Here is a 16,139-nt window from a genome sequence, read left to right as displayed (position 1 = left end):
TTCCATTTGATTCTTAGTTTTGTTCGTGGTGGTTTTCATGTACAGAAGTTTTATGTTTTCACATAATTATATATGACTATTTCTTCATTATGACATTTTGTTTTTATATCTTAAAAAAGATATTCCCTACCTCAAGTTCAGATAAAAATATTTACCTTTTTTTTTTTTTTCTAATTCTTTTATGGTCTTATACATTTAAATCTTTATCTGGAATTTATTTGATTGGGTGGTGTGGGGAAAGAGCTGATTTTATTTTCTTTTTTGCCAAGTATTGCCAATTGTCCCCAAGCTGTTGAACAATCCTTTCTTACTAATTTAAAAAATAAGGCTTGTAACATGCTAAATCCCTAAATATATATCCACTTGGGTTTGTTTTTATATCCCTTCGTACAAGAGTATGTTTTTGTCAGATTGATTAATTTCTGCTAAGACTGCTAATTTTACAACTTCTGTTATTTTAAGGCAATACAGGACATTGAAAAAGAATGGGCCAAACCCACACAGGCGCAGAGGCAGAAATTAGCAGCTTTCCAGGAAGAAGACAATCAAACAAAGGTGAATCAAATATTGCTCCAAGATAAATCCCTTGAAAGGGAGTTAAAGAAACACATTAGAATTGAACTGTTTCTGTAATTTATAAACCTACCAAGCACTAAAAGTGGGGCTCTTTTTTAAAAAATGAGAATATATTCATTGATTGTTCTGAGTACGGAATTAGTAAAAGCTTATTGTTTAAAGATTCTAAAAAAATACAGACGGTATATTGTGAGTCCTCTGCTAAGTTAATTAATATAGATACTCCGCATTATTTTTAGTGACTACAGAGTATTCCATTTTATGGTTGTATTATCGTTTGGCTAACCACTTTTCTGTTATTGGAAGTCGGGTTGTTTCCAGCTCTTGCTGCTATAAATCACTTTGGCAGCAAGAGCCATGAGGCCCAGGGCTGTGTCTAATTTATACATACTCTGTGTATTCACAGCACCTGGTACAGCTCCTGGCTGAAGTCCCTGAATACTGCAGCCAACATCCTCTTTCTTTGAGTATGTGTTCTATTATTCCTCAGGATATATTTCTAAATACTCATTTTTAAAGTTTCCATAAAGGTGTTACTAACTCACATACCTCCTGCCCCCAAGCAGCGAATGTGAGTCTGACAGACAAGACGTATTTGAACAGAAGAAATGGCCTCTGTTTCGCTGTGCTGTCTTTTTAAAAATTCTTTTGACTTTGCCAATGTTCACAACTGCAACATTGATTTTTGAATGAAATACAACCAAAATTTAGAGGACTCATTTATACGTAACAGAAAATAATTCTTCAAAGGCTCACTGAGATTTTTATTGATGAACTGCAAAAAAGAAAAAGGAAAGGCACATACTGCCACAATTTAGTATCGCCTGCCACCAGCCAGCCCCGTGTTCTACCTCATCTTTGTCACAAAAAAAGGAGCTCAGTTTTTCTCTGTGTTTGGAAATTTTGACAAGTGCAGCTTCTATTTTGATTGATAGAATATTGCTGTTACTTTAGATGCAATTACAAACTGTGTATACCACAACCAAGTCTTTGTACGTATCTGCCCTATAAACCTCTTAATTTAGTAAGAATGTTGTTCTTACCATGCTCTGCCAAAATGTGTATTTGTAGTTTTTCCACAAAATAAACTTTATCTTCTATGATAAACATTTGATCTGAATTTACCATACTATTTGCAATAATGCTATTTTTAAAAAGCTTTGCTTTGACTACATAAATTGAATGAAAAAAAATTAATTATTATTGAAATTTACTTTCTCTCAAAGCATCTGCATGTACTGATATGCAACCAACATTATTTGTTTGTGAAGTTCTTCGGCTAATGGAGCAAACACATTAACAACTATATTTTATGTACAAGAAAACTTGGAACTGAAAATGAGTGAAATTAACTTAAAGAAGACTCATTTGATCTAAATCTGACAAAGGCTGTGGTCCATGGGCCATGTTTTTTGTAAATAAAGTTTTATTGGCACACAGTTACAATCATTCATTCATGTATTGTCTAAGGCTGCTTTTGTGTTGCAGTGGCAGAGGTAAGTAGTTGCAACAGGGACTGTATGTCTGTATAGCTGAAAATATTTACTAGATGGTTCTTTACATAAAAGTTTACCAATCCCTGATCAAAATGAAAATAAATTAATATAAACATATTTTCTGCAGCTGTGTATGCCAAATTGTCTTTTTAAGATACAATCTTAACTAATTTTCAAGGAGATAATCCTTGTAGCTTTCTGTCTTCTGGTGTTCATATAGTTAGTAATATTACAACACCCGTTTATCGAATGTCAAATGCCAACAGGCATTTTATATAAGTTACTTACTCATCACCAACTTTTTTGCAAAATAGAGCTTCACTTTTCAAACACTTTCATTTCTTTTAGTTCATTGCAGCCAAGAGATTATTAGAATTTTAAAGAAGTGTTATCAAACAATAAGATAAACAATTATAGATTTATACCATATCAGTTAGAAAGTGTCGTAGCAAAAGCATGACACTACTCTCTGTCTGCTCTGCGGCAAGATGACTCAGTTCCTGCCCCCAGTCACTGCACAAGTACCGTGTACTCACAGCCTGTCCTTTCTGATGTTTCTCACTGACCCAACCAAAGGCCAGCACCTTACTGCATCTCCCTAGCTGAAGCCTGGACCATGGCACAATGAGCTGGCACATGTGGCTGGATGGGACAGTGGCTTTGAATACTCCTGCCGGCACGAGATCAGGAGTCAGCTGTCCCTTACTGCTTCTGTCTCAGCCTGTTTCACTGTATCAGAGAACGCCTCTGGAGTCTTTGTAAAGGAGGTGTGAGGTACCTTGCTTCAGGAAAGGATCACAAGTTGTCACTGGGTAGTCTTCTTTCTGATTTAGCCATGTGCTAAAGTGGGAACTGTTCTCTGCATGCACATCTCACATAGCACTAGGCCAGGCCCATGGTGAAAGCTGGAAGAACAGAATGGAAGTCACCAAACCCATACCAGCTTATTTAAATGCAATCATTAATAAAATGAAAAGCCCTGGACAGATGTTAATGAGACAGGATGCCTTGATCAGTGGTGTGACTGCAACTGTCCTCAGTTCTTACGTCACTTCAGAAACAGAGGGAAAAGTTAAATTTTAAAAATCACATAAAAGTGTTCCCTTGGCAACTGGGGGCCCTCTGGAATTCTATTTAGAAAGCAGACCAGCTCGTGGCCTCATTGCCATTTCTAAAATCTCTTTCTCTGGCAATTAATAACATCATCACATAAAGCAGCCTGTAGAAATGAACTACTTTTCTTCCTACATAGATCTCAGCTTAACTTTTTAAAAGCCAGTATTTTAGGCCAGGCACAGTGGCTCACGTCTGTAATTCCAGCACTTTGGGATCTGAGGCAGGCAGATCACGACGAGGTCAGGAGGTCGAGACCATCCTGGCCGACATGGTGAAACCCTGTCTCTGCTAAAAATACAAAAATTAGCTGGGTACGGTGGCACTTGCCTGTAATCTACTTGGGAGGCTAAGGCAGGAGAAATGCATGAACCAGGGAGTCGGAGGTCGCAGTAAGCCGAGATCGCACCGCACCGTAGCACTTCAGCCTGGGTGATAGAGTGAGACTTTGTTTTTTTTTTCTTTTTAAAAAAAAGCCAACATACACTTTTTTTGTTTACTTGCTATTATAATCTGCTGAGACAGAATCATATCTGTTCATCCATTTTATGGACTCTTTTCTTCATTCTTCATTTACTCATGGAATATTTTCATTTCCACTGTGTACCAAGCACCATAACAGGGGCAGGGACACAATAGTGAAAGAGGCAGGAATGGTCCCTTCCCTGGAATGACACTCCAGGAATTTCCCCCAGGCTTCTGGTGAGCACCAGGGGCATTATCTCCATTTGTATGATCAAGAAGAAAAGGTGCTTTCACTGTGACTTAGTTCCATGTATTCTCCTAGAATGGCAGTAGCTTCTGACATGAGGTTTTCATCTGTTTCAAGTGGTCTTTTGCTTCTTCTTGCTTCCCCTCCCACCCATCACCCTCTTCGGAGCAGTTTTTGGAGCTGGCCCGGGAGGTACAGCACTATGGATACTTGCAGCTGGATCCTTGTACCTGTGACTACCCAGAACCAGGCTCTGGAGCTGTTCTTTCTGTCGGCAATAACGAGATCAGCTGCTGCATCACCCTGCCTGACAGCCAGACCCAGGATGTCATTTTCCAGATGAGCAGGGTGAAGTGCTGGCAGGTCACTTTCCTTGTAAGTATCTTGGCACCTTGCTTTGCCCATGACTTAAAAATCCTAGTACACTTGGATGACAAAGTTGGCACTAGGGAGACAGGTTTGCCATTTGAATCTGTACCTTGAGTGGAATGACATCTAAGCCACATTGAATATCACCTAGTGGTAAAACCTATCTGTAGTCTGATGCAGGTTCCCCACCCAGGGAATCAGAAACATCGATCTTTCCACCTTCCAACAGCAGGCCTCCCTACTGCTTGAAGGGTGCCTGTAGTAATAACAGCAGATGGCAATAACAGCTACCATTTATTGAACACTTACTACATGCTCAGTGCTGACAAGGTCTCTACCCTGCAAGACTGGCACCGACTGGCAGACTTTTTCTTACAACACCTTGGCATCATGCTTGCATTGCCAGCTCCTCGCAAGAGAAACCCTTATCAGATTTACTGAGTGCCCACTTTGTACCAGGGGCTGTGCTGCACAGTCTCATCTATTATGTAATTCAGCCCGTAAGACCCCAGTGAGCTAAGTGGTGTTATCCTCTTTACATAGGAAGCTGAGGTTAACTAATAGAGGACAAAAGTTATCAGAGCATGACACCCACTTGTTAAATCCATGGAATCCCTGGGAATTTTTTAGCTGGGCTCATACTTGACCTCTCTGTGGCATTCGATACTGTCAACCATTTCTTCCTTCTCAAAAATCTCCTTTCTCCCCTACTTTTGTGGGCCACTTCTCCCTCTGAGCATTCCTGAAATGCTGGTGTTTCTGGCATTGCATTCTAGCATAATTCCTCTACATATTCTATGAAATCAATCGCCCAGATTCTTCTCAAAGGCCCAGTTTTTTCTACCTCCAGATGCCTTTAACCAGGTGTCTCACAGACATCTCAAACTCAGCCTTTACCCAAAGTAGACGTGTCCTTTCCTCCTTATGCCTTTCATGGGGTTCTTCTGCCTGTGTTCCCTATCTTGGTCAAGGGAATTTCCACTACTACACCCTAACTGCCAAACCAGAAATCTTGAAATTATCTCTGACTTTTCTCTCTCTCTGACCCTACACATTTAAGGGCTAATGGAGGCCTATCCATTCTATACTTTTCTCTCCCTCAAAAGTCTCCCTTACCAGCCTGGGCAACATGGCAAAATCCCATCTCTACAAACTAATACGAAAAGTAAGCCAGGCATGGTGGTGTGCACCTGTGGTCCCAGCTACTGGGGAGGCTGAGGTGGGAGGAGCCCTTGAGCATGGAAGGTAGAGGCTGCAGTGAGCTATGATTATGCCACTGCACTCCAGCCTGGGCAACAGTGAAACCCTGTCTCAAAAAAAAAAAAAATTCCCTGTATGTCCGCACTCACAGCTTGGTCTCAACATGCCCTGTGTGGATGGATTGAACAGTTTCCTAACCCTTCTCCCTACACCACTCTTTCCTCCTGGAGGTCAGAGAAAATATATTGTATGATCTTAGCCCTTTGAAACATATGGAAACATGTTTTGTGGCCCCAGATTTGATCTACCTTGGTAAATGTTTCACATGTATCTTTTTTTTTTTTTTTTTTTGAGACGGAGTCTCGCTCTGTCGCCCAGGCTGGAGTGCAGTGGCCGGATCTCAGCTCACTGCAAGCTCCGCCTCCCGGGTTCACGCCGCCATTCTCCTGCCTCAGCCTCCCGAGTAGCTGGGACTACAGGCGCCCACCACCTCGCCCGGCTAGTTTTTTTGTATTTTTTAGTAGAGACGGGGTTTCACCGTGTTAGTCAGGATGGTCTCGATCTCCACATGTATCTTAAAAGAATGTGCCTTCCATTTTGGGTAGAACATTCTATAAATATCAATTGCCTTAGAGATTGGCTCGTTTTTGCTCTGTACAACTTGTTGGAAGTCCATCCAGTTGCTGACTATATCAGTAGTTTGTCTCTTTTTATTGTTGAGCAGCAGTCCATGGTCTGGTTGTTCCAAAGTTTGCTTCACCATTTACTTATTGAAGAACCTCTGGTTGTTTCTAGTTTTTAGCTGTTATGAATAGAGCTGCTATACACCTTCACATACGGGTGTGTGTTTGACCATAAGTCTTCATTTTCCTGGAATAAATGCCCAGGAGTACAATTGTGGGTCATATAGTAATTGCATGTTTACTTTTTAAAGAAACTGCCAAACTGTTTTTGAGAATGGCTATATCATTTTGCATTCCCACCAGGAATGTACGAGTGAGCCAGTTTTCTGCATTCTCACCAGCATTTGGTGTGGTCACTATTTTTTTTTTATTGTAGTCATTCTAATATATGTGTAAAGGTATTTCATTGTGACTTAAGTTTGCATTTCCCAATGGGTTATGATGCTGAATATCTTCATGTGTTTATTTGCCATCTGTATATCTTCTTTGGTAAAATGTCTTCTCATATATTTTACCCATTTTTGAATTGGACTGTTTGGCTTTTCCTGTTGAGTTTTGAGAGTTATTGATGGGTTCTAGATATGTGTTCTTTGTTGGCCATCTGGTTTCCAAATATTTTCTCTTACTCTATAGTTTCGGGTTTTTTGTTTGTTTGTTTGCTTGTTTTTGTTTTGAGACAGAGTCTTACTCTGTCACCCAGGCTGGAGTGCAGTGGTGCAATCTCAGCTCACTGCAGCCTCTGCCTCCCAGGTTCAAGGGATTCTCCTGCCTCACCCTCCCAAGTAGCTGGGAATATAGGCATGCGCCACCAGGCCCGGCTAATTTTTTGTATTTTTAGTAGAGCTGGGGTTTCACCATGTTGTCCTGGCTGGTCTCAAACTCCTGACCTCAAACAATCTGCCCATCTCGGCCTCCCAAAGTTCTGGGATTATAGGTGTGAGCCACCACACCTGGCCCACTCTATAGTTTTTCATCCTCTTAAACAAGGTCTGTGGCAGAGCAAAAATTTTTTATTTTGATTAAATCTAATTCATCAGTTTTCCTTCTTTGGATTGTGCTTTTACTGTCAAGTCCAAGAACTCTTTGATAAATCCTGTTATAGATGCTGAAGTTTTTCTATTTTTTTTTCCTAAAAGTTTTACAGTTAGGGGTTTTACATGTAAGTTCATGATCCATTTTCAGTTAATTTTTGTATAGAGTATGAGACTTAGGATAAGGTTATCAGACCAGGCGCAGTGGCTCATGCCTATAATCCCAGTGCTTTGGGAGGCCGAGGCGGGCAGATTGCTTGAGGTCAGGAGTCTGAGACCAGCCTGGCCAACATGGAGAAACCCTGTCTCTACTAAAACTACAAAAATGAGCAGGCTGTGGTGGTGTACACCTGTAATCCCAGCTACTCGGGAGGCTGAGGCAGGAGAATCCCTTGAGTCTGGGAGGGGGAGGTTGCAGTGAGCTGAGATTACGCCACTGCACTCCAACCTGGGAGACAGAGCAAGACCCTGTCTCAAAATAAAATAAAACAAAATAAAATAAAATAAAAATAAGATGGTTATTCCCCCATCCCCAACCTTTTGTTTGTTTGTTTGTTTGTTTGCTTCTGGAGATCCAGTTGCTCCAGTACCATTTGTTGAAATGACTGTCTGTCCTCAATTTAGTTATTTTTACACCTTTGTCAAAAATCAGTAGGGCATGTTTGTATGGGTCTGTTTCTAGGTTCTCTGTTCTGTTTGGCTGATCTACGTGTGTATTTCCCCATCAATATCACACATGTCTTTCTTTGTAACATCTTTATTGAGATATAATTCACATACCGTACAATTCACCCATATAAAGTATACGATTCAATGGTATGGTATTTAGTATATTCACAGAGTTGTGCAGCCATCACCACAATCAATTTTAGAACACTTTATCACCTGAAAAAGAAGCCCCATACCCTTTAGTTGTCACCTTCCTGTTCCCCCAGCCCTAAAAAACCACTAATCTACTTTCTGTCTCTATAGAATAGATTTGCCTATTCTGGATATTTTATATTAATGGAATCATATAACATGTGATGCTTGTGACTAGCATTTTACTTAACATGTTTCCCGGTTCATTCTTGTAGCATGTATCATCAGTACTTTATTATTTTTTATGGCCAAATAATAGTCCACTTTATGGTTATAGCATATTCCACCCATTTGTCCATTGATAGACATTTGGGTTGCTTTTATATTTTGGCTGTTATGATTTATGCTGCTATGAACATTTATGCACAAGCTTTTGTGTAGACATATGTTTTTATGTCTCTTGGGTATATACCTAGGAGTAGAATTATCATTGGGTCAAATGATATTCTGTGTTTAACTTTTTGAGGAGCTGCCAACCTACTTTCCAAAGTGGCTGCACCATTTTATATCCCCACCAGCAGTGGAGGGTTTTGATTTCTCCCCATCCTTGCCAGTACTTGTTATTAATTTTTTATTATAGCCAACCTAGTAGATAGATGTGACATGGTATCCCATTGTGATTTTGTTTATCTTAGTATTTTTTCTCTCTCTGCTTTATTTAGGGTTGTTTCTATTGCTATAGCTTTAAGATTATTGCTATTTTCTTCTGTAATGTCTAACATTGCTATTTATCCTATCCAGTGCATTTATACTTCTAGTGTTGTATTTTTCATCTCTAGAAGTTCTGTTTAGGTCTTTTTTACATCTTCCATTTCTCTCCTTATCATGCTTCTATTTTTCTCCAAATTCCTGAGTGTATGGAACATACTTTAAATAGCAGTTTCAATATTTTTGCTACTATTTCCATCATCTCTGTCATTTCTGGATCTACTTCTACTGATCGATACTTTTTTCTTTTTTCTTTTTGTTTGTTTGTTTTTATCACCTGACACTGAGTATGCACTATTCATTGATTTTTCTACTGTTTGCAGATCGTATCTTCCTCCTATGCATGCCAGGTAATTTTTTGTGGTATGCTAAACATTGCGAATTTTACATTGTTGAATGTCGCATTTTACTGAATTCCTTTAAAGAATATTAGATTTTATTCTGGCGTGCAGTTAAATTACTTAGGATTGGTTTTACTTTTTTTTTTTTTTTTTTTTTTAAGAGACAGGGTCTCACTCTCTTACCCAGGCTGGAGTGCAGTGGCACAATTATGGCTCACTGCAGCCTCAACCCTGTGGGCTCAAGAGATCCTCCTGCCTCAGCCTCCCAAATAGCTGGGACTACAAGCATGTGCCTGTGCCCCGCTAATTTTCATTTTTTGCAGAAACAGGGTCTTGCTATGTTTCCCACACTAATCTTGAACTCCTGGCCTCAAGCAATCATTTACTTCACCTTCCCAAAGTGCTGGGATTACAGGCATGAGCCCCCATGCCTGGCCAGTTTTACTTTTTTGATGCTTGCTTTTAAACTTTCTTTTCTTTTTTTCTTTTTTCTTTATTTATTTTTTTGAGACGGAGTCTCGCTCTTGTCCCTCAGGCTGGAGTGCAGTGGTGCGATCTCGGCTCACTGCAAGCTCTGCCTCCCGGATTCAGACCATTGTCCTGCCTCAGCCTCCCGAGTAGCTGGGACTATAGGTGCCCACTTGCCTTAATGAAGTTGCAGAGCAGTCTTTAAGGCTAATTTAGCCCTTTACGCCTTAGCTACCATTCTTAAGACTCTACTTGACATCTTGTCTATTGTCTCTCTGCTCTGGCCGATGGGAACATGAACTCTTTCCATCCTTGTTTGTGAGCTCCTGCAATTTCCAACCTACTGCTTTCCAGATGTTCTTTCCCCAGCCTCGTGTAGGTTTACTCCATACACACACAGATCATTATTCAGCCAAAGATCTGTCAGAAACTCTCTAGAGCTCTCGCTGTGTTTAAAGCCCTAGTCTTTGGTATTCTGCACCACAAATTGCAATCTCAACTTCTTGAAACTTTTACCCTTTCTCCTCCACTCATTGAGACCCCTGGGCTCTGTTTGGGTTCCCTGTCTTTGTGTTATATCCTGGAAACCCCTTCAGGTAGTAAGCTGGGATACTTACGGGGCTCACTTCATTTGGTTTTCCTTCTCTCTGGGTTAACAGTGCTGCATTATCTGTTGTTCAGTGTCTGAAAACAGCTGTTTTCCAATTCATGTTTTGTTGTTGTTGTTGTTGTTGTTGTTTTGGAGATGGAGTCTTACTCTGTTGTCCAGGCTAGAGTGCAGTGGCACAATCTCAGCTCACTGCAACCTTCACCTCCCAGGATCAAGCGATTATCCTGCCTCAGCCTCCTGAGTAGCTGGGATTACAGGCACCAGCCACCACACCCAGCTAATTTTTGGTGTGTTTTTAGTAGAGATGGGGTGTCACCATGTTGGCCAGGCTGGTCTCAAACTCCTGACCTCAAGTGATCTGCCTGCCTCAGCCTCCCAAATTGTTGGGATTACAGGCATGAACCACTGCACCCAGCCTCCAATTCATGTTTTAACTGATGCTGCCAGACCAATATTTCTAAAATATAAATATAATTCCTATTTTTTGGAGACAAGGTCTTGCTATGGTGCCCAGGCTGGTTTTGAACTCCTGGGCTCAAGAGATTCTCTTGCCTCAGCCTCCCAAAGTGCTGGGATTACAGGCATGAGCTACCATACCTGGCTAAAACCTCTTAAGGAAAATCTGTTGCCCTTGGGATAATGTCTGTTTCCCCCTGGGGGAAAATATCTTTTTTCTTACCCTATTTATTTTTTCTGTACTGCATATGATCTGCAGGAAGGGATTCTTAGCTTATAAAACCTGTAAGAGTTAGGGCTCTTTGGTGGCAAGCAATAGAAACCAACACATTGGACTCTAGTGGAAAACGGGATGTGTTGGAAGGATATGGAGTAACCTACAGATTCAAAAGAAAAACTGATGCGGAGGTTTTAGAAAGTTAAGAACCAAAGGAGCTCAAGCTTTCTAAGAAATAGGAACTCTATCAGTACCTACCATTTGGGTCTCTCTGACTGAAATAACATGAGAAGCAGAGAGAATTACTTGTCCAGTTGGCCTGAAATTGGGTCATATGCCACCCTCTCACTTTTCATTCCCTGACAGTCCTACATAGATAGCCAACAATGGAAGAGGGATGGTTTTCCCAAGGGTATCTGAGACTCCATTACTAGGAAAAAGAATGATGGATGCTGCAAAGCAAAAATCACAGATGTTGCCTACCAGGCTTTCAGGATCTGGTCCTAAGCCTCTTCTCATATCACCCTCCATGCCTTGGAGCCTGTGCTGCAGCGACACGTATGGTCCCTTTCAGTGTCTCCAATATGCCTCAGGACATTTGCACTCACTATGGTATTTCCTCTTTCAAAAATCACCTCTCACCTCCCCCACACACCACCAAAATAAAACCACCACAACAAACTTGGGTAGTTTCTACCTCTGCTCACATGGCCCTTCCAGGGAGCCTTCCTTTGCCCTCCTAGCCTGGGTTAGGTGCCCCTCCTATTTACTTCCATAGACCTGTGTTTCCTTCCTAACACTTAACTATTAATATATCAAACTGTGGTGATTTACTTTCATGGCTCCTCCATAGACTGATACCTTCCTGGAAATAGGGACAGTCTCCCTCATTTTGATATTTTGCCCAACACATTAATGAGCCTTTTTTTGTTTTGTTTTTTTTGAAGCGAAGTCTCGTTCTTTTCACCCAGGCTGGAGTGCAATGGCGTGATCTTGGCTCACTGCAAACTCTGCCTCTCTAGTTCAAGTGATTCTCCTGCCTCAGCCTCCCGAGTAGCTGGGATTACAGGCGCCTGCCACCATGCCTGGCTAATTTTTGTATTTTTAGTAGAGACAGGGTTTCACCATGTTGGCCAGGCTGGTCTCGAACTCCTGACCTCAGGCAATCTGCCTGCCTCGGCTGGGATTACAGGTGTTAGCCACCACATCTGACCAATTAATGGGCATTTAAATTTACATTGAATATAAAATATTTTCGTTTGTAGGGAACTCTGCTGGATGTGGATGGGCCCCAGAGAACTCTCAACCAGAAGTTAGAGCTCAGATTTCAATACAGTGAGGATAGTTGCTGGCAGTGGTTTGTTATTTACACCAAACAGGTGAGTTCTCAGGGCAGACCTTGAACACCCTCTGTGCTGAAATGCTGTCTTGCTTGCTGGGATGGACGAAGCACATGACCCTAACCCAACTAGAGCAGGACAGTAGAGTATTCTATGTACTCTCGTTTTGGACTGTAATACCTTTTATTTTGTTTTAGGTTTTGTTTTATTTTACAAGTCACCATGGCCTTTGTGTCAGTTAGAAATGAATTTAGTTACCAAGTAATAGAAGATTCAACCAACAGTGGCTTAGAGCAGGAGTCCATAGACTTTTTCTTAAAGGACCAGATAGTAAATATTTTAGGATTTGAGATCCATACAGTCTCTGTTGCAACTGCTCAACTCTGTTAAAAGCAGCCATAGACAGTATATAAACAAGTGGGTCTGGTTATGTTCCAATAAAACTTTATTTATAGAAACAGATGGTGATCTGGCCTTGTTTGCCAACTCCTGACTTAGGCAATATAGATTTTTATGATCTCAGTTAATAAGAATACTGAAGGTAGATTATATTATTCTCTTGACCTTTTCCAAGCAGATAAAAAGCCACTGGTTGAGTAGCCCTTATTCCAAATGCTTAGGACAGAATTGTTTCCAATTGCAGATTTTTTTTATCTTGAAATATTTGCATATACATTCATGTAGTACATAACTTTTTGGTCAGTGACAGTGTGTATATATGGCAGTGGTCCCATAAGATTATAATATGGTATTTTTACTGTACCTTTTTTATGTTTTTTTTTTTTAAATGTTTCACCTTTTTCCTGCAGTACCTTTTCAATGTTTAGGTGATACACATACTTATCACCATGTTACAATTGCCTCAGTATTTATTCAGTACAGTAGCATACTGCACAGGTTTATAGCCTAGGAGTGGGAGGCTCTATCATCTAGCTTAGGTATATAGCAGGCTCTACCATCTAGGTTTATGTAACTACACTCTATGTTGTTTGCACAATGACAAACTTGCCTAATGATGCATTTCTCAGAACATACCCCCATCATCATTAAGTGATATATAACTGTATATAATGAGATATCTTGAGGATGAGACCCAAGTCTAAACATGATTCAATTATATTTCATATACACCTTAAACACATAGCCTGAAGGTAATTTTATATGATATTTTAAATAAATTTGTGTATGGAACAAAGTTTGTGGACATTGAACCATCAGAAAGCAAAGGCGTCACTACCTCAGCCACCCATGTGGACCATCTGTGGTTGTTGTTGGGCATCACCATCATTCCTGACTCTGAATTTATATGCTACTGATAAGCAATCCATTTCTTATACTTATTCACATGTGAATAATCGACAGTAGAAAATATGACATACCATTAATACAGTGAAAAATTATGTGTTCAGGATAGCTAATCAGCACAATAGTATCACCAGAATACCTGTATCAGCTGTGAAACCTGTGAAACAACAGTAACAGAATCTGTGCTGTACACATGGATTTTGACTGTTACTAGTCACAGGAGGTCAGGTGTGGAATTTCCCACTTGTGGCATCATGTAAGTGGCTCAAGAAGTTTCACATTTTGGACTTTTGGATTAGGGATGCTCAACCCATATCTCTCCTATCTGGAAAGCAAAAGTTTTACCCCAGAAACTTCCAATAGACTTCTTATTATGTTTCAATGGCCAGAACTGGATCCTATGACCACTCCTAGCTGCAAGGGAGTCTGGGAACCAAGCATCTAGCAAAGAGAAACAGGCTTTATGATTGGCTTAGAGTAAGCATGAACCATTGCCAGGGGCTGAGCACGTTATTGTCCCAAACAAAATCAGGATCTCTTAGGAAAGAAGGGGCGATGGCTGTTGGGTAGCCAACTATCCATGTCTACCACAGGCTTTTAACTAAAACTGGAGTAGAAATGCTAAAAAAGAGAACATCTAAACACCAAATCCAATTGAAAAGTCCTTTTTACTAAATTAAGCCATTTCAAATTGGAACCAAAATTGTAGATATTCTGAAATGAATCAAAATAGTGAAGTACTCTTTGCATCAATGTCATATTCAACTTGAGTCTCTGGTGATCAGGCTACGTTCCATGGAACGTTCTGGTTCAGAAACCAAGGCCCCTTTCGACTCTTTACTTCTAGTATAGTTGAGTCATTATATCAAAGTCCTTTGAAAACATGAAGTACTAAACCGAAATTCTAGGTTAAAGAAGTGGGTCCTTAGGTTCACCTTAAATATGAAACATCTTTAGGGAAATGGTAGACTGGATTGCTGAGGCAAGATTGTCAGTCACTTGGAGAGACACAGAGAGCTTTGGGTAGTGAAACTACCTCCCAACCTCAGAATGCTAAGTGCGGTTAAATTTTACTATGATTTTTAAATCTAGTCAGTAGCAAATGAGTTTAAACCACCATAAAGAGGTGCAATAAACATTCTTTCAAAGGATTCCTACTAAGGTCTTATTTCCCCTGGAGTGTGAATTTTATTGATGTACACCCAAGGGCTACTTTTTAAGAAGTTATAATTTTTATGGATATATAATAGTTACACATACTCAAGGGCTAGTTTTGCAAAATTGGAGATGTGACTTGTGTGCTTTGCAAATACAAATGAGGGCTTGGGCCCAAATCTTTTTGAGACCTTTTAAATGAAATCTGAATCCTTGGCCAGAAGCGGTGGTTCATCCTGTAATCCCAGCACTTTGGGAGGCCAAGGCGGGCAGATCACTTGAGGTCGGGAGCTCGAGACCAGCCTGGTCAATATGGTGAAACACCATCTCTACTAAAAGAACAAAAATTATCCTGGCATGGTGGCAGGCACCTGTAATCCCAGCTACTCGGGAGGTTAAGGCAGGAGAATCCCATGAACCTGGGAGGCGAAGGTTGCAGTGAGCCAAGATTACACCACTGTGCTCCAGCCTGGGTGACAGAGCAAGACAGTCTCAAAAAAAAAAAAAAAAAACCAAAAACCACAACAACTCAATCCTATTACTTTGTCTTTTTAAAATTTTTTATTCATTTTCAATCTTTTCATATTTAACAAACCTGACAGTTTATAGCTGAGTCCTGGCCTACATACTTGTGTACATTGTATAGGAATATGGAATTGGTCTGCATCTTATTGGACACTGTTAAAAGTCCTACCTAGGTGCATTTGCTCAGGGTTTTGTTGTTTATTTTATTATCTGGTTTTGCATAGGTTACATATATGAACATATAAACAGTGCTAGTTCTTAGCAAAACTGGGAAGTCAAAATGTTTGCACAAATGCCACATCTGTTAATTCTTTTAAAAATTGATGTCAGTCCTTTTTTCTCCTTCCCTCTTTTCCCCTTTTAAATAAAATTAATTCCTATCATGCTCTACACCCCTGCAAGACACTGAGAACTGTATGTAGCCCATTTTCCCTCTAATTCTGCTTTCCGTGTTGTCCCCTCCAAGAACTTTCTACTTGGCTACCACCCCAGACTGTGCTTTCTCTCACTGTCTCCTCCCTTCTCCTTTCCATCCTCCCCTCCAACACAGTAACCAACCCTGAACACAGCACTGTGCTAAGGTCTTATAGCCTCAACGTTCATTGGCAGTTTTCCCAAACCTTAGTAGGGCCAAAGGAGAAAACAGCAAGCCAAGAATCAAGAGCAGGACAAGAGAGAAAAAGGATTAGTGGGAAAGGAGCAAATGGGAAAATTATAGGGAACCTTCAATTTTGCTCATAGTAGTGCAAAGCCTGGAATAAGGAAGCCCAGCTTTTGTGTAGCAAGATGTACAACTGTGAGTGTCTTGGCACCATTGATGATTAAGCCATGAAGGATAGTGGAGGTGACCGTCAGTCTAGAACATGAGTGATTAAAGATACTAGAAAAATAAGAAAGTGGGCCAGATGCAGCGGCTCACCCCTGTAATCCCAGCACTTTGGGAGGCCGAGGCGGGTGGATCACTTGAGGTCAG

The 16,139-nt window shown here is 40.6% G+C and overlaps 1 protein-coding gene across 3 annotated transcripts in view; it reads left to right on the top strand.

Moving 5' to 3' along the window:
- Positions 1-16,139, top strand: part of SNX31 (sorting nexin 31) — a 78,347-nt gene that overhangs the window by 51,113 nt on the left and 11,095 nt on the right. For 2 of the 3 annotated variants that reach the window (XM_033203176.1, XM_033203175.1), the window contains exons 9-10: positions 463-555; positions 4,069-4,272. In XM_033203176.1, coding sequence (XP_033059067.1) covers positions 463-555; positions 4,069-4,272 — 297 coding nt within the window. Of the gene's footprint in view, positions 1-462; positions 556-4,068; positions 4,273-12,106; positions 12,221-16,139 lie in introns of all 3 variants that reach the window. The other variant, XM_033203177.1, reaches the window with a different exon arrangement.

This window comes from Trachypithecus francoisi, unplaced genomic scaffold, assembly GCF_009764315.1.
Source record: "Trachypithecus francoisi isolate TF-2019V2 unplaced genomic scaffold, Tfra_2.0 Lachesis_group7, whole genome shotgun sequence".
NCBI classification, from domain to species: domain Eukaryota; kingdom Metazoa; phylum Chordata; class Mammalia; order Primates; family Cercopithecidae; genus Trachypithecus; species Trachypithecus francoisi.
The sequence above is the reverse complement of the archived record's forward strand: the minus strand, read 5'-3'. Positions and strand labels throughout refer to the sequence as shown.